The sequence below is a fragment of the Vespa velutina genome, chromosome 5 (assembly GCF_912470025.1).
Source record: "Vespa velutina chromosome 5, iVesVel2.1, whole genome shotgun sequence".
Classification (NCBI taxonomy): Eukaryota; Metazoa; Arthropoda; class Insecta; order Hymenoptera; family Vespidae; genus Vespa; species Vespa velutina.
In genome coordinates, this window is record NC_062192.1 from 3,531,830 (window position 1) to 3,554,214 (window position 22,385).

General features: G+C 31.8%; 3 protein-coding genes across 8 annotated transcripts; 1 reads left to right on the forward strand and 2 right to left on the reverse strand.

Annotated features, from left to right (window-relative positions):
• Positions 1–5,441: 5,441 nt before the first annotated feature.
• LOC124949549 (probable methyltransferase-like protein 15 homolog) lies at positions 5,442–21,271 on the reverse strand. 3 transcript variants are annotated; one of them, XM_047494801.1, is made up of 3 exons: positions 18,613–21,271; positions 6,110–6,395; positions 5,442–5,892 (listed from the first exon to the last, which is right to left on the reverse strand). In XM_047494801.1, exon 1 carries the CDS (start codon positions 21,260–21,262, stop codon positions 20,090–20,092), a length of 1,173 nt encoding a protein of 390 aa, XP_047350757.1. In that variant the 5' UTR covers positions 21,263–21,271; the 3' UTR covers positions 5,442–5,892; positions 6,110–6,395; positions 18,613–20,089. The 3 variants fall into 3 exon arrangements, with proteins under 3 accessions (XP_047350757.1, XP_047350756.1, XP_047350759.1); XM_047494800.1 differs by having other exon boundaries at positions 5,442–6,395; XM_047494803.1 differs by lacking the exons at positions 5,442–5,892; positions 6,110–6,395 and having other exon boundaries at positions 17,062–19,341; positions 19,792–21,271.
• Positions 12,659–20,076, forward strand: LOC124949548 (C-1-tetrahydrofolate synthase, cytoplasmic). 4 transcript variants are annotated; one of them, XM_047494796.1, is made up of 13 exons: positions 12,659–12,727; positions 14,803–14,874; positions 15,400–15,735; positions 16,510–16,602; positions 16,677–16,818; positions 16,922–17,033; positions 17,292–17,857; positions 17,938–18,241; positions 18,327–18,544; positions 18,630–19,093; positions 19,211–19,463; positions 19,570–19,755; positions 19,827–20,076. In XM_047494796.1, the coding sequence occupies exons 1-13, from the start codon at positions 12,702–12,704 to the stop codon at positions 19,914–19,916; spliced, it is 2,862 nt and encodes a 953-aa protein (XP_047350752.1). In that variant the 5' UTR covers positions 12,659–12,701; the 3' UTR covers positions 19,917–20,076. The 4 variants fall into 4 exon arrangements, with proteins under 4 accessions (XP_047350752.1, XP_047350753.1, XP_047350754.1 ...); XM_047494797.1 differs by lacking the exon at positions 12,659–12,727 and adding an exon at positions 13,059–13,090; XM_047494798.1 differs by lacking the exon at positions 12,659–12,727 and adding an exon at positions 13,840–13,858.
• Positions 20,973–22,000, reverse strand: LOC124949550 (ubiquinol-cytochrome-c reductase complex assembly factor 2). The gene is made up of 3 exons (XM_047494804.1): positions 21,787–22,000; positions 21,269–21,549; positions 20,973–21,137 (listed from the first exon to the last, which is right to left on the reverse strand). Exons 1-3 carry the CDS (start codon positions 21,855–21,857, stop codon positions 21,097–21,099), a joined length of 393 nt encoding a protein of 130 aa, XP_047350760.1. The 5' UTR covers positions 21,858–22,000; the 3' UTR covers positions 20,973–21,096.
• Between the last annotated feature and the right edge of the window lie 385 nt (positions 22,001–22,385).

A 22,385-nucleotide genomic window follows, 5' to 3' on the forward strand; every position in this document is an offset into this window, starting at 1 on the left:
AAATAGATCAACGATCAATTTCTGAAGAAATTCTGAAGAAAAAATGAAAATATTTCAACGAAGTAATAATTGGTTAGAAACGTAAGAAAATTTAATAATGTCGAATCATGAATTAGAAATTCGAAAAATATTTTCCGAATTTTCACGAATAAGAAAAGAAAAGTAATCGATTTTTTTGAAAAATGTTCTAAGGATTAACAATATATATATATATATCGAAACTCCTCGATAAGATGGAAAAATTGAATGAAAAGAATTTACTTGTCCAAGGGCTTGGTATTTGGAAAAAAAGAAGATCCTTCATTTTTATTAATATACCACGCCATTGGACTATAGATCCAACGATACTTACAAGTCTGCCACGCCCAACTTACCATCCTTAACTTCCTGCAACACCTATGCGAACCCTTTAAATCCCCCTGCCGATTAACATACTCCTCCCTTCGCCCAGTCTTCGAAAGAAGGGTTGTCCAAAAGTAGAATCTTTTTGTTGACATTTTTTCTTCCGATTTACTTGTACACTCACTGACAAAAACTTGAACCCCCATTTTATCATGATTTTCATCATTGAAGATTATAAACTGACTAAACGAGCGAAATGGAAATTCCTTTAGGTGAAAAATTTACTTGAAAAATTTCATGATCTATTATCAAAACGGAGTAATTCGACAAAACCAACAAGTAATTTGCTAATTTATAAGGATTACAACAATTTCAATGGGCACTCAATTTCAATGGGCACTCAATTTCCAAAAAAAAAAAAAATTACAAAATTTATAAAATCACGAACGATTCGATGATGATATTACGAAGTCTTACTAACGATAAGCTATAAAATCGTTCGATGTTTCTTTTCTACACATACGAATACATACGAACATACACACATATACACACACGCGTGGCCTTTATCAATTTTCATTCATATTCACATAACGAAATGCATTAAAAATATGAAACGCTCAGCTTTTGAATTACAAATACACCCTGTCCGAGGCATTACGATCGATTCGAAATTATCCGACGGACCTGAATCGTCTACAAATCGAAATAGATGTAAATTGCATTTCCTGAAGAATGACAAAAGTACTAATTTGGGATAAAATCGAACGAAGTAAAATGAAGGAAAGAATACATTGGCCAGTTGAAAATATTCGAAGAGATTTTTAATGAAAATTTGAAGAAAAAATTATTTTCATATGGCATCCGTTTGGAGCATAAATAATAATAATGATGATGATAGAATTTAATAAAACGCAAACGTCGACGACTAATTTAATTGACAAATAAATTGCACAGAGAAACAATTTAATAAATTTTCTCATTTTGTCTCGCCAGATGTTATTTAAAAGCTCGAGAAACTGATTAGGATGATCTCGGATGGGGCGAATTTGAGCGGCAAAAGAAAATACTCCGACTGGGAAAAGAGAAAGACGAAAGAAAGATAAGCCAACGGCATTCCAATTAGCATTCTTACTCCTTACAGGTCCGTTGGCAAATGCCGGCCTTGGGAGGACGCGAAAGAGCAACATAAACCGTGCGATAAAACGTTGCCAGCCGGGCAACATACACATATATCACTAGTGTCACCACCAAGAGACCAACACATAGATAGCAAAGCATCAGGCGACGTGCTCTCACCGCCTGCTCTTTTATTCATTTTACTTTTTCACGCGGCTCCCGTAAGGCGGTAAAGTTGAGCGCGGTAAAGAAACACGTTCGAAAGAGAAAGAGCGAACGAAAGAATTATAGAGAGAGGGAGAGAGAGAGAGAGAGAGAGAGAGAGAGAAAAGAGAGGAGAAGAGAAAAAGAGAAGTTCGTAATGCTTCGTATGCGCTCTGCTTCCCTGACGACCCTCACCTCTTATGGTTCTCAAAAAATATTTTTACTATTCCAGTTTATCCACTCTTTTGTATTAAACATTGTATACATATTGTTACGATATTATATACTTCAATTTTTTTAATAATTGCCAAAAACAACAATAACAAATTATTTAATTAATATTTTTCATATTCTTTCTTCGGGGAAAAAAATATTTAATTGAAATAATTAGAAACGAAAAATAATTTGTTTTATTAAAGAAAAACTCATCATATCTTTCGTAGCTTTTACATTTGTCTTAGACAAAGTTCAATTGTATCGAACGATCGTCCATTAATTTTACGATCTTATGAATAATCTTGACAAGTCTGTATACAAGCTTTGATACATAATTGATTTTATTTGATTTTTGAAGAAAAAAAAGAATTTACATCCCAAATTTTTATCTCCATCGAGATTGTCGCAGGAAGAAGAAACTAAAGTTGAGAGCCACCGTGTGCAAGGAGCTCACCGTTTTTACCACTTTACGAGAAATTCACACCGCGGAGCTCTCTGAAAGATAGCATCGACCCTTCGTGACCATCCGCGAACATTTTCGCGCGGACAAAATTTTCCCGTCTTTTCGCCTATCCATCCGTCGTACCTGTTTCATCTTTCTTTTTCTTTCTCTCTTTTTCTTTCTCTCTCTTTCACTCTTTCGCAACACTTAAATGCTTCTCTTCCTCCTCTTTCTCCAACTTCCACTCTCTAGAAAAGTACCAAAGCCGAAAAACGTAAGAGTAAAATCGGTGACATCAATTTTCTCACTACTGACCACTAAATAAATAATCATTTAATTAATATTTAATTATTTATTTAATAATTATTATTCAATTATTTATTCAACGACTTCATTTCTGCCGGATTACAACCATAGCATGGTTTCATCCCTTATCGCATTTTATTATCAAGAATCACGCATAAAATTTTTCTCACGAAACTCTTTCCTTTTTTTTTTTTTTACCCCCTTTGCTATCTTCTAATCATTATATTTTTCTTTTAATGATCAAACAGTACAATACAATGCTATTTTAGATATTTTTAATTAAATTTTTATTTTGATATAGAATATATGCCGCTGCATACCGCGATGAAATACAAATTAAATTTTATAATACGATCATATTTATTTAGTTCGAGTCCATCGAAAATTCAAACTTTTCTAAATGAAACTTTTTAGTTGGTCACGTTATTCGGTTCACCCTATATATCCCGATGACAAGAACGAACATTAAAGAGGAGAGACTGATACTCTGACGCTGCTGACCCTTAAAAAAATATCTTTTATTCGATCGATCGCTTGAAAACGAAATCCAATCGTATTTTAAACAAATCCATTTCGACGATTATTTAATTCTTTATTTAGAAAAAATCAATATTGTATTAGACTGTATATTCCGACAAAAAAATTGTATCTTTAAATTCTGTGTAAAAAATATCAAGAATTAATAATTTATATTGAAAGTTAATTCAATGAAAATGTAAAATTTCGTTCGTAAAATATTTTTTCATTATTGCATATTAGAATATTTTGATATTTACCAAGGAAATATATTAAATGTCATAAAAGTAGATCACATCGAAATATTGAATGACGCAAAATAATCTAAAATTAAACAATTAATCTAATTTTCATTTTATCAATCCAAATTTAATATTTTTTTGTAATATGATCAATAAATGCACTAGTATTTATACATCTTTAAAATCATTCCTATTGGAAGGTTCTTTAATATTGTCACGCTTGCAACCAAAGAATATGTCAATTATAAAAAATAAAAATAACTTTCATCGAATATCTAATAACATTCTGGAGTAATAATCAAATCAATTTGAATATTATTAGAAAGTAAGATAATAATTCGATAGAAACAAAGCATTAAATAATTGTAATTTTAATACAAAATCGAATCCATACCAATTTTCTGCCGATATCAGAACCAATGCTAATTTTATACACAACGTATAATTATTATCTCTATTCCTATTCAAATTATTGCGTATTCATTGTATGTACACTATTTAAATTGAAACTAATAACATTTACACACGGTAGATAAATAAACAGAGAATCTACGATATAGAATGAAAGCTACGGTAGATAAATAAACAGTGAATCTATGGTATAGAATGAAGGCAAATCTACTTCGATTTTCTAATAATTCGCAGGAAAATAGATAACAGCAATGTTTCATACACATCGATTTTAAAATTATGATGAATGAGATGAATGAGAAATGTAAAGTGCACTCTGAAACGATATTTTGATTATCATTATTATTTATTAATCCATATATAACAAATTTCATTTATAAAAAAAGAAGAAAAAAAAAAAAAGAAAAAAAAATTTGCTACGAATAAAAATTTGTTTTCTAATTAAATATACCTATTTCATGTGTTCATTTATTCATATTCTAAATTTATAAATGTACTTCATATTATTTCATCGTTTGATCATTCGATCAAGATCACCATTTATCTGTGAAACGTATTAACAAAAGAAAATTTTATTAAGAAAGAACTCATCCCTGATGATCTTTCATAACTGGTCGAATCGTACACGCAGATGGACCAACATCTGCCAGACCGGTTGGTCATCTCTTACTGATTTCCAGTCTCTACGTCGCGCTTTTGCATGTTTTTTTCGCCTCACGACCGGTTGATCCATTATTGTCCATGACTGGTCCATCTCGATGCTGCGATTTAGTCTTAGTGACCAGTTTGTCCAGTGCTATATCAGACCGCCTTTTAATGTCGAAATAGGGTGTCGACTGGTTTAACGAAAATCTTAACTTAGATATTATATTATATGTCTTGATACGAAATAAAAGTAAAGAGAAAAATATTTCAACGATCCGTGAACATTTTATCTATGAAGAAGAAATTGAATGACGTACAATAGATCAATGATGATAAAACAAGAATACATAATCAATTTTATATTATCTGAGAAGAGAAAAGAAACGTTAAGAATTAATTCTCGAGTGATAATTTAATAAAAATTTTAAACATTTAATGAAAATAGTGATATTTTTTTTTTTTTTTTTTTTTTTTTTTTATTTAATTCTCTATCAATAATCGATAATAAAACACAAACGATCGATCGAAAATAATATTAACAATACTACAAGTTTCTAACCAAATCTGATGTCATTGATAATTAATGAAATTAAATAAAAACAAGGATGGACAATGAGTAGTTATCTTTGTAAAAGAAAGCAAACTATATTACCGATAAATTTCTTGCTTTCTTGAAATCCTTCCGTTCAAACTTACTCTGAGATTACGTAGGTGGCTCTAGTAAACTGGACAATGGTCAGAATCAATAATTTATCGAAGATGCATGCAAAATGGTAACCTACGCCATCTCGTAGAAAATGGCTGGACATTTTCGTTGACTCCATTGGTTTTCAATCAATCGTTCACTCTTTTCTTCATTTTTCCTATATTTAAAATCCCTGCATTATCAGTTCTTATCTCATGGATTTTTGTTAATTAAAGTTACACTTGACTGAATAAATAATCGCACTTTTTCAGGATAAAAATAATAACAATTATTAAATCTTACGTTTCACTAATAAATTTAAAGCAAAATTTTATTATCGATGTCATAAAGATCAAAAGTAAATAACAATTCGGTAAAGTATCTCCCTTACGAACAACAAACAACTAGAAGGAAGATATCGTCAGATCAACGTTCATTGGTGTAAAAGTTTTGTTGAATTCGGATCCCTAATTTATAGAAAGTCGAGTGTCATGGATGTCGAGATTAATCCGTTTGAAGTCGGTCAATCTTAAGACGACAGCTGCTGCTGAAGGAATCCATTAGTAGGCTTACAATGTTCGCGTCTTTCCTGGGGTTTCTTGGACCACCCCCTTGAGGGAAAGCAGAAAGCCGCTTTTGTTCAAGATAATAAGCCACCATTGTTAAGATAGGTGGATCTATTCGTCGACCTTATTGTTCATCGACCCGCTTTGCTTTGAATTTCTATGATAGGAGAGAAATTCTCGACCAATGTTATCATCACTCTTGTTTGTCCGAAAAAGTTGAAAATATTTTAATCATTAATAAACCTATGTACTAAAAAGAAACATAGCAACTAATCAAACTTCTAATCGTTTTCTCTTTAAGTAAACTTATGAATTAATTATCCTGTATATTACTTATAATAAAAAATAATGTTATATTTCTATAGAAGATAAAAAAATAATTAGTCTTTTCTATTTTTCTTCGATCTCAACGCACATTGTAAGAACGTGCATAGAGACTCGTTGAGAAGATTCGCCATCGTCGTCATCATCCTTAGAGTGAGTGAGCGAGCGAGATGACCATAGGACCGAAAGCCAGCCTCGTGAAGCAGTACTGCACCCCCAGGAACAAAGTTATATCGGCTCCTGTTGCAAAGAGGGGTGAGGGACGAACGTCGATGGGGTAGCCCGTTCCTGGGGGAGCGACGAAGTTCGGTGATTACCTAGGACTCTCCTAGGAACGGAGAGTTTCCTACTTCAGCCTCAGCTCTGGCTTCAGGAACCTAACAGTCGAGCAAAGTAACTAAGGTTATTCGCTGGTTCGTACAGAGAAGCACAGGAAACGGTGAGTATAGAAGGTAGGGGTTGAAAGAGAAGGGATGCAGCCGATATACCGTGAGATTCTGCATCGCGCTATCTCCCTACTCGACCGATCGTTCCCATGAGAATTTCGAAGAGTCGTGATTGAGAGGAAACCTCTCGATCCTTTACCTCTGACCTTCTTCCTTCGACTACTTTAAGAAAATGATCCTTACTTGAGTTTTACCTATCCTTAGTATAATCACGTGAGATCATAAAGTATTTATAAATAATATACTAAGAACATTCGAAACGTTCGACTCGATGAAAAAACAATAACATTGGAACATTGAAACTTTAAAATTTATAATGTAACATCTGAAATTTTGAAAAAAATTTTAATATTTACAAAAGAAAATATTCTTACTCAACTGTGAAAGAACTTCTATTTTCGAGCAGTTTTGAGTTTATATTGAAAAAGCGTAACTCGCGATCGGCCAATTTCCCGGTATTTCAAAGGACACGAAATATCGTAAGGACGGGACGTCGTAATAACCATAATTCAATATGGCTGTTAAGATGATAGGAGTCTCGAGACTCTATGTCTGGTTTGCCCAGTTCCGTGGGGGTTGCAAATGGCCTGCAGAACCCTTTCCTGCACCCTCTCCTCTATCATCTACTGCACCCTCGATATACAGATGTTATCTAAGATGAAAATCAGGGAGAGGGAATACCATTGTTTCACAATAAGAAATCTCGATCATCCAAAGTTATACCAAGATTCCTTAAATTCTTAAATGTAATTTACACTATTTCGAATTGAACTTATTTTTCAGTGGTGTATTTGAATAATCGATAGACAGATTTCAGACAACCACTTGATTACAGCTCGTTATATCTAATCGAGTCGATTGATCTACCTCAATTTACGATTGAAATAAGAATCGTATAAAAATCATATATGTGTGACTCTTTTCTCAAATTGACCGTGATGATCTCTTCTCTCTCATCGTTATATGCAAAATAATCTTCGTTTGTTAAAATACAATTTCATAAATATATTTCTTAATGTTGCATTAATTATATACGAATTACTAAAAATTTGTATGTACACGAAACATTATAAACTGAGATAATAAAATTAATTATCGCAAAATATGATCTCGTTATGATTAAAAAATAAGAAAGAATAACGTTGACAATAAATTTAATGAAATATTCAATTATATAAATTAATCCAGATGTGAATAATGTAAAAATTTGTATAAATTTATAATCTCTTACGTTCATCCATCATCTCTTTTAAATTAATAATCTTATATTTTCTACGCTTCATCTTTTTTTATATTTTATCAATCACTCAAGTAAATATTATCTCATCAATCCTTCGAACAGGCTGCACAAATACGTCTACGCAAATACACAAATCTAACTTGGAAAGATTTCCTGCCATCTTAGGCAGTTAAGATCCCTACAACTTTCCCCTTCCATTGAATCTATGGATTGTTAGGGTGAAGGATTCGAATCCCCTTAGATCAGTGTAGGCGCGGCCATATTTTTTAGGAGGAGTACAAGGGGAACGCTTTCATCGCGGGAGAAGCGGGGGGATAAACGTGATGCTGTATGGAGCAGAGATGGTGCGCGGACACCCAATCAACCCTCTGTAAGGCACGTCTTACCCTCTCTACGAAGTTATCTTTCTTGTTCCTACCACGAACAGAGTTAGGGTACTCTCCGAACTCCCAACTATTGACCGAAACACTCTCTACTATCGTACCAAGCAATTGCTTCACGAAAGTTGAATTTCTTTATTATACGTTTTCTGATTTCTTATCGTTCGCTATATTTTTAATATAAAAATTAAATAAATTAATAAAACTAATATAGATGTAATGTAATCAATATTAAATAAGTGAATATAGTTCAACTGGAATATTTGTTATGCTTTAAACTTTATAAAATGATGTTTACGATATTCTAAAGACAGATATAATAATCCATCACATAAACAAATGGGTAATTTTAGCGTTGTATTGACACGACCGTAATTGAAAATTACTGTCACACAATATATAAAGTACAGTGATCGATGGAAAAGAAATTTCGATAAAGAACTTTCTTCATTTTTCAACGCTATCCTTCACCTCGCGCTCGCAAAGTTTACGCATTACAAAGACATTGATTTTATGTATCCAATCATCGCGAGTACCTCGCGTCGAGATGATAATGTCAATCCAATTTCGAACTTCTAATCCAAAGTTGTTCCCCTATAAGCTTTCGCGGTCGTCCGTTTCGGTACGAACAGTTGATGTATTTTCAATCTCGTTGATTCAACAAACTTTCTCCCGTTGAGAAAAGTAACGACTATGTAAGCAAACACGTCGCGAAAATATATTTTCATTATCGCAAACATTTTACGTGAATACTTTCATAGATTTGTAAACAAAAATGATTGAAATTGAAATTCATTTTTAAATAGTCTATCTTGGATCCTTGACACAAGAAAATCAATATTTTATTAATTAATTATTTTATTTATTTATTATAGTCATAGTAGAAGTAATAAAAAAAATTTCTCTCAAATAACGAACAGACATCTAAAACGTTCTGAAGATTAAAGATCTTAAATAACTTTAGAGAACTAGCTTGACCTGGACCTCAGAAGATATCACGACTTTCAGTTCTACTATATCGAATCATGAAATCCCGATGATCAAGGCATAATAATTCGGTGAAGCGTCTATAATTCAGATGTACCACGTGCTGTCCCTAATTTCCTTGATATTCACGTTGAAGGGTCCTTCCGCTCGAAGAACCTAAGGATGCCAGAAATACCTTACTATCGAGATATATATTGAAGCGCGCCTTACAGGATAGGCCTAGACACTTTGGACTTGTATTAATTTCATATCCCTTCCGCCGTCTGATGCGCGGACGGTACCTTCAATCGTCTATTTATTACCGACGTATATCCAATCTTGTGCCCTCTTCGAGATATCGCCTAGATGGTAGGGAGTGCCAAGTGGATATTAATTTCGATTAGTCCGCTCTAAGGAAACTTGATTGAAAACAGGATCGTCGACCGATATGAGAAACTAATAAGATGGTACACACACACACTCATGTGTGTGTGTGTGTGTGTATGTGTGTCTGATCAATTTCAAATACGTAATATATTGACGCTATCCTATATAGATATAAAAAAAGAAAAAAGAAAAATTACTAAATTCATCAAATAACTATCAAATACTATCTTTGACTTTTATAATTATGAAGTCTAATAAGATTAAAAGATCGAACGAGAAGTCAAGAAACGAGAATCGATCCTTGACACGAGTAACTTTAGGAAGATTCTCAAAGGGCGAACGAAGAAGACGAGACAGGACTAGAGAATTGGAACGGTATACCTTCCTTCCACCCCCGAAGTAGCTCGAAGGAAATCGGTGCAAAGTTAAATGCGAGTTCTATTAACGAAATCGAGTTGGTTCCTGGCAAAGCCAAGTGTGGATATGCACCGCATTACTGTAACCCCGTAAAGGAATTTGCGGTTTAAGTTGCGTTCCTCGCGGAGATAGAGCAACCTTTTGCCTTTCCATAGCATCTGTCCTACTCTTCGAAGCAAGTCCTCTCCTACGCTTGTACGCACTCCTTTCTCGCTTTACTTCTCCTTCTACTGATGATTCGCGGCCTCGGTCACCCCAAGGCTAGTTTCTCCACAGAACCCTTAAGCATAACTATCCGCACAAGTTGGAATCCGTAGGTACTTTCGCTGCGACGAAGCTACGAACTCGCCTCCCTTTTCAGAGCAACCACCCCTCTAGCTCCACACCCAACCTCCATCGTTTTCGTTCGGGTCTCGAACGCGAAGGCTATATTAGTTGCAAAAGCAAGCTGAAAGGAGAAACGGTGGATAGAGGGCTCGAAACGGCGCTCGAAGCTAAGATCGAGAGAAGGTGGATGAATAGAGAAAGAGAAAGAGAAAGAGAGAGAGAGAGAGAGAGAGAGAGAGGAGAGAAAGAGAGAGAATATCGCTGTGGAAATAATAAGCCTGACGTTTAGAATCTACGAGGTTTCTAGAAACTTGAGGATTCGAAATTATCTTCCTAGTTAGATGAAATAGATTGAAATGTATAGAATATTTCAATAATGAAGCATTCAATTTTGGTATTCTCTCAAAATTTTCATTCTTTCTTCATCTCCTTCTTCTTCATCTCAATATCAATGCAAGCGAGAAATTCCGGTTTGGATCCTCAATGATTATAACGACAGTTACACATCCAATAGAACCAGTCTTGCTTAAATAATCCTGCTTTTTCTACCCTTATAAATAGCGAACCGGTAAACTCGTGATGCCAGAAACACGCGTGCCGTCTATAAGAAGAGTGTCTCAGTTTTTCAACGGTTTTCATGGACCTAACATAGGATAATAAATAATTCGGAACAAAATAACACGACAAAAGAGAAGAACGCCATCGAAAGACGTTCGAGGAATATACCAAAGGGGTGGCCAATCGAGGCAACTACGAAAGAGGGGTGGGATAGTTTAGGGTGGGAGTATATGATGGTGGAGGCAACTCGTGCTAATATCGATTCTACCTAAGATTGCCCCAGGCCGTTCTCATAAATCGAGATTGAAATTGAAAGATAGAAAAAAAAAAAGAATCGAAAAAAGAAACCTAAGATTTCACGCAGTTCTTGTTTATCCTAAAATTAAAATTTCAATAGATGAAAAAAAAAAGAAAAGAAAAGAGAGAGAATTTCCTGATAAAGAATTACTCGAATATGATAAAATTCACTTATATTCGTATAGATAAGAGAAAATAATTGATGCTCAAATTGACATCGAAAAGACAATTTTAAAAACATTAAACCCAATATCTTAGAGTAATACTCAAATATAAGCTTAAAATCAATTGATCTTAACAAACATCCATACGAACGTTCAAGAGGCATTCATTTATTAGAGTAGTAAGTTATAAGATCGAAGGGGTCTAATGTAAGCAAATGTTTGTCATTAATTATTCTATGAATTCCATCGGATCGAAGATTCTTACGATGGTCTTTAAGAGGGTCATAACGTTTGTTAAATCGAAGAGAATAAAAGTGAGTTCTTCGAGAGAAAATATACAATTCGACAGAGAGACAATCGGAATTCGGAATCAGCGGTGAGTCCAGGAAAGCCAGGAAGATAAGACGTAATTAAAGTCGATGGGCAAGAGGGATAAGGAGAGAACCGGTGGAAGTACGTAGATTCGCAGGAGAGCATAAACTTGTCCCAGGGGATGAGCTTGCTTTCGGTTGGCCCTCAGCAACATTACAAGGGGAGTATCACAAATGCGACCACGAAACGCAACTCCTTTGTCGGACTAGCGTCTCACCGTTTAACAGCTAGCCAAGAGAACGAGCCGGAAAGAGAATCTTGGTTAATCTTACTAATCTTAGAACGATCAACGAGTGGACTTTGCAATATCAAGAGAAATACGTTATTGATCATTCAAAAATCATGAGTTTTTGATATTACCTATCTACTAATTAACATTGAAAAGGTTGATAATTCTATCTATTTAAAATTAAAGTAAATTCTCATTTAATATCAATGATTCTAATGATTTATTTTTTCAATGTCATTATACCTTGTCATTATATCTTCTTAACTGAACTTTCTGAACTTAATAATTCGACTAAAACGATTAGAACCATCAAAGTAAGCTCTGCTTGATATAATCTTTGTTTTTGCCGTACTGTCTTCAGTATTTACTATGGAGAAGTAAATACGAAAGGAGAAGTAGTACTCACTTTGATCTATTGAAATATTCAAGGATACAACACAGCAAAAAGCCAAATCGCTTTTGCAGAATGCTTGATGAAGTTACTAAGAGTATTTGAAACTTGCGGGATCGTCAAATGAGTTATAATTAACTATAGCCAGTTCCAATAATTCGAAGAATAATTTAATTCGAAATTGATATTAAAAATTAAAATTAAAAAATTAAAATTAACTATTAAATGCATTCATTCTTGATCATTTTTGCCGATCAGTGTATTTAAAAATCGAATCTATAATCGTGTGAAAATAAAAATATAGAATATCAAAATACGTAAACTTAAGTCTTATAAAAGACAAAGGTCACGATATATATCTAAGTTTATCGCTAATGGTTACGCAACTTAAATGGCCCATAAATGAGTTGATTATTCTCGATAATTATGGATTCCTAAATCCTTCCTGAATATGCATGTTAGTTCTGTACGCTAACAGTTCTCATAATAGTGTCACGATAAACGATTCTATGATGAGGACGCTTCAAGTTTTTAAGTAAGATTATTATTCTTTAATTGATCTTTCGTTAGAAAGAAACATCGACTATTTTATAAATTTATATAAACATATTATTATTATCGTTTTATCGATTAAGATATAATCACTCTCAATAATTAAATCTCGGACTATATTAAGATGATGCAGAAAATTAAGACTATCCAACCAATATCCTTTCGAAACGCGTGTGATTTCCGCAACGAATACGGAAAAAAATGAATTAAAATCATGTTAGGAAAAACCTGTCTCTTCTCTTGATTCATTTTATCGGTGTGTATCCTCATATAGGTACGTTATACCTCTCATGCTGTCGGCACGGGTGAATTGAAGAACTGAATTGACAATGGGACATCAAACAATGTATGATTGTCAATTTTTATAGAACATCTAGTACGAAGTCAATACATATTCCGTAAGAAAAACATAACGTGCGATTTCTAGATAGACGTTGATGTTCTTCCATACTCAATTGACTTTACGTGCATGACTTTTTTTTGTATCTGTAATTTATTATAATAATAAATTGGTAATAATATTACTTAAAAGAAACTAATTATACATCTAAAGTAACAAGATAACAAACCACTAACAGATAAACGCGCGATAATAAACATTACGTTATTCTAAATTATGATTATCACTGATTGATTATAATAAATGATATATATCTAATTAAATCTATTCATTATAGGAATAATTATTTAATAATCTATAGTTTATTTGTTTGTCTCATTTGAAAACTAAAGATATTTTACACGAGATCATAGTTTTCAATTTTTAGAACAGTCTTTTGCTTGGGCAAAAATTACCTTTGAAAATTATTTTCTTTTTAAATAATTATTTAAAAAAAAAAGAAACCTTCACTTTTCGAATGAATTCTTGATTACCAAAATCGAACCAAAAATACGACCATGAAAATTCATTACAAACGTATTATTACAGATAAAAGATAATTCCCTTACGTAATATATATATATATATATATATGTATGCACCAGAGAGCTACGAAGCTTGTTGACTTCTTGTTTTTTGAAGAAATCTATTTGAGTGATTGACTATACAAGGCAGATATCTACGTCAGTGTAGGCGTGTAGTGGAAGAAGAAGCTTCAACTGTTTTAACACGAACGTGAAGTAGCGCTACTGCGCCTTCATAAATTGAAAGAAAAACAAGATTTATGGCATGAATTCTCATGGAGACAATTTTTATCTGATTTTGATGATCAATGGCTCATTCAAAAATTAAAGATTTTTTACACGAGATTATCGTTTCCAATTTTCAAATCAGATTTTTACTTGTGTGAAAATTACTTTTGAAAATTATTTATTTTTAAACATGATCATGAAAAAGAAAATAATATATTCCAGAAATCGGAAACAATAATTTTGTGTAAAAAATTTTAATCCTTCGAATTAACACTAAAATCGAATAAAAATTGTGATCTTATATGAGAATTCATAAAGTAAATTCTTGAAAACTTATGAAAAAAAAAAAACAATTACAGATAAAAGTATCGCTTATCTGTAAATCACTTATAAACAAACAATATTTAAATATGCGATTAAAGAAACAGATACCTTATATCAGAAAAAAAATACATACATGTATAATATTATATCGGCAAATATCTACAGGATGATCCATTTTTAAATATAAAAATTTTTAAATACAAAATTAATTTAAATGCAAAATGAACCTTTAACATAATCATTGATTCTAAATTTTTAAAGAAAGTCTTGAAATTGTTTTTAAGAATATTTACATCAAACGTTATAAAGTCTATAATAATGTCAGATATACTATGTAGAAGATGTAATATAATGCCTCAAATGGATCACCCTATATATATATCCATTCATTTACACAGAGACTGCTTCTAAAAGCCGGTTGCAGACACAACGGCGTTCATTCTACTACATTCACTCATTTACATACATATACGAATTTATAACTGCGCGTGCATAATCAAGAAATCAACTACTATAGCAAGTACCTCTCGACGAATGTGAAGCCGTGTTAATCGAAGAAACGAAGACGAAAAGTTTTTAAGTTTTCATTGTTGAATTTTGCAGTTTTTTTAAACGAGTCATGTCCACATGCGAGGACGTCCGAGGAGTTATACTCTCTGGCACACAATTAGCAAAGTAAGTTATAAATCTTATCCATTTGTATTTTCTTTTTTCTTCTTTTTTTTTTTCCTTTTTTTCTAACCAGACGGATAGACATACATCTTTTTAACAAGTAGCATATTTGTATGTTCTATTTCGTATTTAATATGTGTTTTAATGTTCATGCATAACGATGGGATACATAATGATAATTAATTAATTTATTTCATTTGGCTATTACTTGATTAATTTGATTTAAAACTATGGAAAGTTATTCGTGTACTTTGCTCAAGGTCAAAATAATTAAGATATGTTATGAGAAACATATGAACTAACCTGTCTTACGAGTTATTGCCTTCGCGTGTGCATTTGTAAAATTTAAGGTTATGGTGTTCTATAAAGGCGGGAAAAAAAACGAAATGGATTTTATCTTATCAAATTCAAATATCATTTCGAATATCATCATCATCTGTAATTATTTTAATAATCCCACATGAACACAGAATATATATGTTTATTATATAATAAATTATTTCTCCTCATGGAAGCTTTATCTTACAGAGAAATTCGTGCATCCTTGGCACAAGATGTAACAGATCTAAAGACAAAGCTACCAGACTTTACACCTAGTTTGGCTATTGTCCAAGTCGGCGGTAGACAAGATTCTAACGTTTACATACGAATGAAAATCAAAGCGGCTACAGACATTGGCATAAATGTACAACACGTTAAACTTCCAAACACCATAACGGAAACTGAACTGATCAACGTAGTGAACAAATTAAACAATGATTCTAAAACTCACGGTATCATCGTTCAAATGCCGCTCGATACTGTTAATGAAATTAATTCTCATTTAATTACGAACATAGTGTCTCCTTCTAAAGATGTTGACGGGTAAATTAATATTTTTATTTTGCACAAATCTAATATAAGTTAAACAATTTAAAGAATATAAATTTATCGATTTCTAATTCGTTTGATTTAAAAAATCTATACGATTAATAAATTTAATAAAATATTCAATAATTTACTACTTTCATTCTTATCTCAAAGTGCAATTGTCGAAATTTAGAATCAATATCATTATTTGACCCAAAACCAATACGTCATTATCGTTATTTCTAGAAACAATAAATATTTCGTTATCGTACTAGCTGTAGATAAAATTTTTTTCATATCAATTTATAAGAAATATATTTTACGAAACTCACTGAAGACAGTACGGTTTTATACATTTATATATAAGTCAATACAATCGGCATGCTCTTTGACATGAAATGACGCAAAATATGAGATAAAAAGAATAAAATATCATCTCGCATGGAAAGAGGAATATTTTTTTACAGATCTATGATCTTACACATTTTCTCATAATAACAAAAATGTCGATCATATGTACGACATTAAATATAATTGAAAGAATTACCGAAATAATCTACAAATCTTAATTTTAATCATGATATTTAAAATCGATATTTTTATCGTGTCAACGATAATTTAAAACATTTTAAACAGTTTAATACAACAATAATTTTGAAAAATTATAAAATATACATATGTACGTATATAACATAACATACGTAGCAATAAATTGTTATTACTACGTATATATATTATATATACGTATATATAATATAATGTAATATATTACGAAATGTTATTTTTCAGTCTCAATACGATTAACGAAGGAAAAATTACAATCGGCGATATGTCAGGATTTATACCATGTACGCCTAATGGATGTATTGAGCTAATTAAAAAGTAATTAAAAATGTAATTCTAAGAAAATTGTATAAAACTGCTTTAACGTTTTTAAACTCAATAATATATTGTAGAAGTGGTGTACCAATTGTCGGTGCTCAAGCCGTAGTTTTGGGTAGAAGTAAAATTGTAGGTACACCGGCAGCCGAATTATTAAAATGGCACAATGCTACAGTGACGATATGTCATTCAAAAACGAAAAATCTTCCGGAAATAGTAAGTAGTTTTTTCGAGCAAGAAATTTGCAAATGAATTTTTTCAAAATGATATGAAAATAAATATCAATTACGATTGTTTCTCAATTTAATCAATTTCTGAGGTCTCTCAAGCTGATATCTTGATCGTGGCTATCGGTAAGCCAGAATTCGTCAAAGGGAGCTGGATAAAATCAGGCGCTGTCGTAATCGATTGTGGCATCAATTCTATTCCGGGTAAGATAAAAGGAAAAAGTTCTTAATTGCTTATATATTTAATTTAATAATGAAAAATACCCCAAATCGATAATATCGATATACATATAATAATAAAGTAAATTTGTAAGATCTTATAATGTGTATATTCAAGGCCTTAAAGAATATTTCGAAATAATGTTCGATAAAAATCTCATCAAATTCAATTAACACATATGATAAGAATAGTTATATTTCGGGAGATATATTCTCACATCAAATTTAATACATGTTTTCCAGATTCTGGAAAGAAAAGCGGTGAGCGTTTAGTAGGCGACGTTGATTACGAGGAAGCTTCGAAAGTAGCTTCATACATTACGCCAGTTCCTGGTGGTGTCGGCCCTATGACGGTAGCCATGCTGATGAAGAATACAGTGACCTCGGCCAAAAAAGCAGCTGAAAATCTTCTTAATGTCGATTGGAAACTAAGAATTTTAAAGATTAATCCACAGAGACCAGTTCCAAGTGATATAGCTATTTCTAGAAGTCAGACATATAAACCTATTGTCAGTTTAGCTGAAGAAATCGGTCTATTACCAAACGAGCTAAGTCCTTATGGAGACAATAAGGGTAAAATAAGTTTAAATGTTCTAAATAGACTGAAGAATCAGCAGAATGGAAAATTCGTGGTCGTCGCTGGTATTACGCCAACACCTCTCGGTGAAGGTAAAAGTACGACGGCTCTTGGATTAGTGCAAGCTCTCTCAGCGCATAAAGGAACAAATTCTTTTGTTACGTTAAGACAGCCTAGCCAAGGTCCTACTTTCGGAGTTAAAGGAGGAGCAGCTGGTGGTGGATATGCACAAGTATGTACAAAAATAAAATTATAAAATTTTAAATCTAATTATTATAATGAACTATGTTCATATTTTTTTTTCCTTTCTAGGTAATTCCTATGGAAGAATTCAATCTTCACTTAACCGGAGACATCCACGCTATATCCGCGGCAAATAATCTTTTAGCAGCCCAAATCGATGCTCGATACTTCCATGAATCCACTCAAAGTGACAAGGCTCTTTATGATAGATTGGTACCTACGATTAAAGGTGTTCGAAAATTCTCCAAAATTCAATTAAGGCGTCTGCAAAAACTTGGGATTACAAAAACCGATCCAAACTCTTTGACGGAAGAAGAACAACGCAAGTTCGTACGATTGGACATCGATCCACATAATATTACGTGGACAAGAGGTACATAGAATAAGAAAAATAAAATTAATTATCTTAATGTCAGTTGAACAAGTATACTTTCATTAAGACTTATCTTCTTTTGCAGTGGTTGATATAAATGATCGTTTCCTACGTAAAATAACTATTGGTCAAAGTTCGACTGAAAAAAATAAGACGAGAGAGACTTCTTTCAAAATTTCTGTTTCTTCTGAGATAATGGCGATACTTGCTTTAGCTGCTAACGTCGAAGATTTGAAACAAAGATTGGGCAATATAGTAATTGGATTCAATAAGAATGGTGAACCTTTAACTGCTGAAGATTTTGTTCGTATTTAATTAACGATATTATAAATTTAGATATTTTTATCTATTTACATTTATTCTTTACTTACTTTTATCAATTTAATAGGGCATGACTGGTGCGATGGCTATTCTTCTGAAAGATGCGATCGAACCAACGCTAATGCAATCTTTAGAAGGTACACCTGTAATGGTTCATGCTGGTCCCTTCGCTAATATCGCACACGGTTGTTCCTCGATAATAGCAGATACTATTGCATTAAAACTAGTTGGACCAAATGGTATTGTAGTGACAGAAGCTGGATTTGGTTCCGATATAGGCATGGAGAAGTTCTTTGACATTAAATGTAGAACATCTGGACTCGTGCCGAATGCTGTCGTTCTTGTTGCAACTGTAAGAGCCTTGAAAATGCATGGTGGTGGTCCATTAGTAACCCCAGGTGCGGCTCTAAAAAAAGAATACATTGAAGAAAATATCGAACTTGTTAGAAAAGGTCTTCCAAATCTTCAAAAACATATCAGCAATGGCCTGAAATTTGGAGTACCCGTTGTTGTAGCTATAAATTCATACACGTAAATATTTCATTCTGCATTAAGTATATCTGAAATCCATGATAATTTTTTTTTTAATAAATTGCGAGAATAGATTTTTCCTATTGCAACCAAAATAAATATTTATTATTCTAATAGTACTGATACAGAAGCTGAACTACAGCTCATTAAAGAAGTGGCATTGGAGAGTGGTGCAGCAGATACAGTGATTTGCACTCATTGGGCTGACGGTGGATCAGGTGCAATAGCTTTGGCAGATGCAGTTATCGCTGCAACGGAAAAACCAAGTAACTTTAAACCATTGTATAGTCTGGATCTCAGTATTGAGGAGAAGATAAACGTCATTGCTAAAGAAATGTATGGTGCTGGAGAAGTTATTCTAGCAGACGAAGTAAGTAAATTTAAATGATGAAATAGTTTGAATATTCTATATATATATTTGAAGTACTAGCACATACACAGCAATAATACATTTTTACTTGTTTTTTGAATCTTAGGTAAAAGAAAAAATTAAAGTATATAACACATTAGGTTATGATAAATATCCTATATGTATGGCAAAAACATCTAACTCTCTAACGGGAGATCCATCCATCAAAGGTGCCCCAACAGGTTTTAAACTTGATATTAATGATATATTTGTAGCCGTTGGCGCTAAATTTGTCGTAGCATCTGTTGGAGAGGTAAGATTTTCAATTATAAGTTGAAAGATTTCTTACATGTATGTTACAAACGACGTTTTTATAAATTGCAGATCATGATGATGCCAGGTCTTTCTACTAGGCCAAGTATTTATGATATGGATTGGAATAGTGAAACGAATGAGATAGAAGGATTATTTTAAATATTAACTCTTTTCATATTATTGCCACATAACAATAACTTTATCTATTTATATTTTTCATACTCCATGTACTTTATGTATGTTCCATATAAAATATTAATTTCATAAATAACTAATAAGAATGTATTAGTAAGTTAATTATAAAATCAATATTTCGTAATTCTGTGATTAATTTATTTAACTTTAGTAATAGCTCTAAACTTTGCTGATCTAACTCTTGGATTTTTATTGACTTCTTCAGACGATGGTGTCAATACATGCTTATGCATCATTTTCCATGGTGACATGACTATATCATTTAATTCGTCAATGCGAAAACTTTTATTATGATTTAAATATTTTAATGGTGTAACATTTGCTACAAAATCTGTTATATTTCCTGTCATGTGTCTTTTAACAACAATATCTTCCAATGAATGGAAGGATATTGTTATCAAACAACCACCAATTTTTAAGTAATTTTGTGCAAGCACTATGCCATGATTGATTTCATTCAATTCATTGTTTACAAAAATTCTAAAAGCTTGAAACGTTTTTGTCGCACAATGTGAGAATCTACCTAATTGATCTTTTCTGATTTCATTACTGAGTACAGATTCAACAAGCTGTGCCAATTCTTTTGTTGTTTCCAATTTTTTATACATATATCTTGCTTCGATAAGCGCACGTGCTATCTTTCTTGCCTTCTTTTCTTGTCCATAAATTTTCAATATATGATACAAATCTATCTCATCCGCTCTTTCTATTACATCAGCAGCAGTTGGATTTTCAGGATATCTATTACCATCCATTCTCATATCTAATGGTCCATTTTTTGACAAAGAAAAGCCTCTTTCTGCATTATCAAATTGCATTGATGAACATCCAAAATCAAACAAAAAACCATCAATACTATTCTTTCCAACTTTATGCTCGCTAAGTAATAATGGTAAATCTGAAAATTTTCCTAATAAAGGAATCATTTGTCCAGGATAGTTCTTTGATAAATCTTGTGCAATATTATATGCTATTGGATCTCTGTCTAATGTAAAAATTTTTATATCAGGTGCTGATTTCAAAATTTGAGTAGTATGTCCTCCAGCACCAAAAGTCATATCTACATATATTTTACCTGGAGATGGTTGTAAATATAGTAAAACTTCTTTGATCATTGCAGGTACATGTATATTATTATTTTTAATTACATCTTGTTCCTGTATATCTTGTTGTTGACTAAAATATCTTTTGTTTATTACATATTGTATATTAATTTTTGATAGATGATGAAACTGTACTCTTGTTTCATGATATAGTTTGTTGATACAAAAAGCTTGTAAATATAATAAATTAATTTTAAATTTAAGCATTCTTACGTATATTTTGTATTTTGTTTATAAGCCTCTTAACAAAAAATTTATTTTCTTCTTCCAAATATTCTTTCATCTCTGGACTTAGTGCAATATTACATTGCTCTACTGTTAAGCCACTTGCAGTACTTGTAAGACTACGTTTATACATTTGTCCATAATGATTTGAACTTATCCTTTTCAAACTTGCGTAATATCGGTTACACTGTTCTTGATCTATTGGAGTAGTAATATCACCTTTTGAGAAGATAAGTTTCACTTGATCACGAATATGTTGACTTAAATCTCTAAATAAAAAATATATACAACATTTATATCATATATAACAACAAAATTAAAAAAATATAAATACTTATTTACATGAGAATTGTAATTTTAATATTATACCTAACCTATCAGTATCTATATGAATCAAATGATTTGGATAATTAAATAGATATAAATTACATTTTTCTTATCAACATATATAAATATATATGTATATATATATACAAATAAAAGATTTTTAATATATATAAAATTACCTGCCAGGTTTTGATTTATCTAATGGCCAAGATTCTAATAATTTCATAAAATTCTTATAGTTACCAGCCATGTTTTAACTTGCATAATAGCAATTCTCAATAATTCGTTCTTTCTTTCATGAACATGTATTATTACTTATAGGTTACAATATTATAATTCAACCAATATAATTGAGTAATATATTTTGATGCCGTTTGAGAAAGATTGGTAAAGGCTCACATTTTTTTCAATAAAATATCATATTACATATATTGATCGACCAATTGTTACTATTTACGTTTTATCTTTTACTTATAATTGGTACATTAAAATGCAACAACACGAATTTTCCAATCACAGATAATATAACTAGTCATGTTTTTACTCGATATTGAAATATTCAATAGTACCAATCTAGTAAATAAAATGTTGAGCATGTAGTCACATTTTCGATTCCCTAACATTATATATTTTCATAAATGATTATAAATTAATATAAAATCACCATTGGAAATCTTATACTTTCATGTATAAAAAAAAGAAAAAAAGAAAAAAAGAAAAATGGAATAATTTACAAATGATATACATGAAAAATCAAGTCTCCCAAGATGGATTCTAA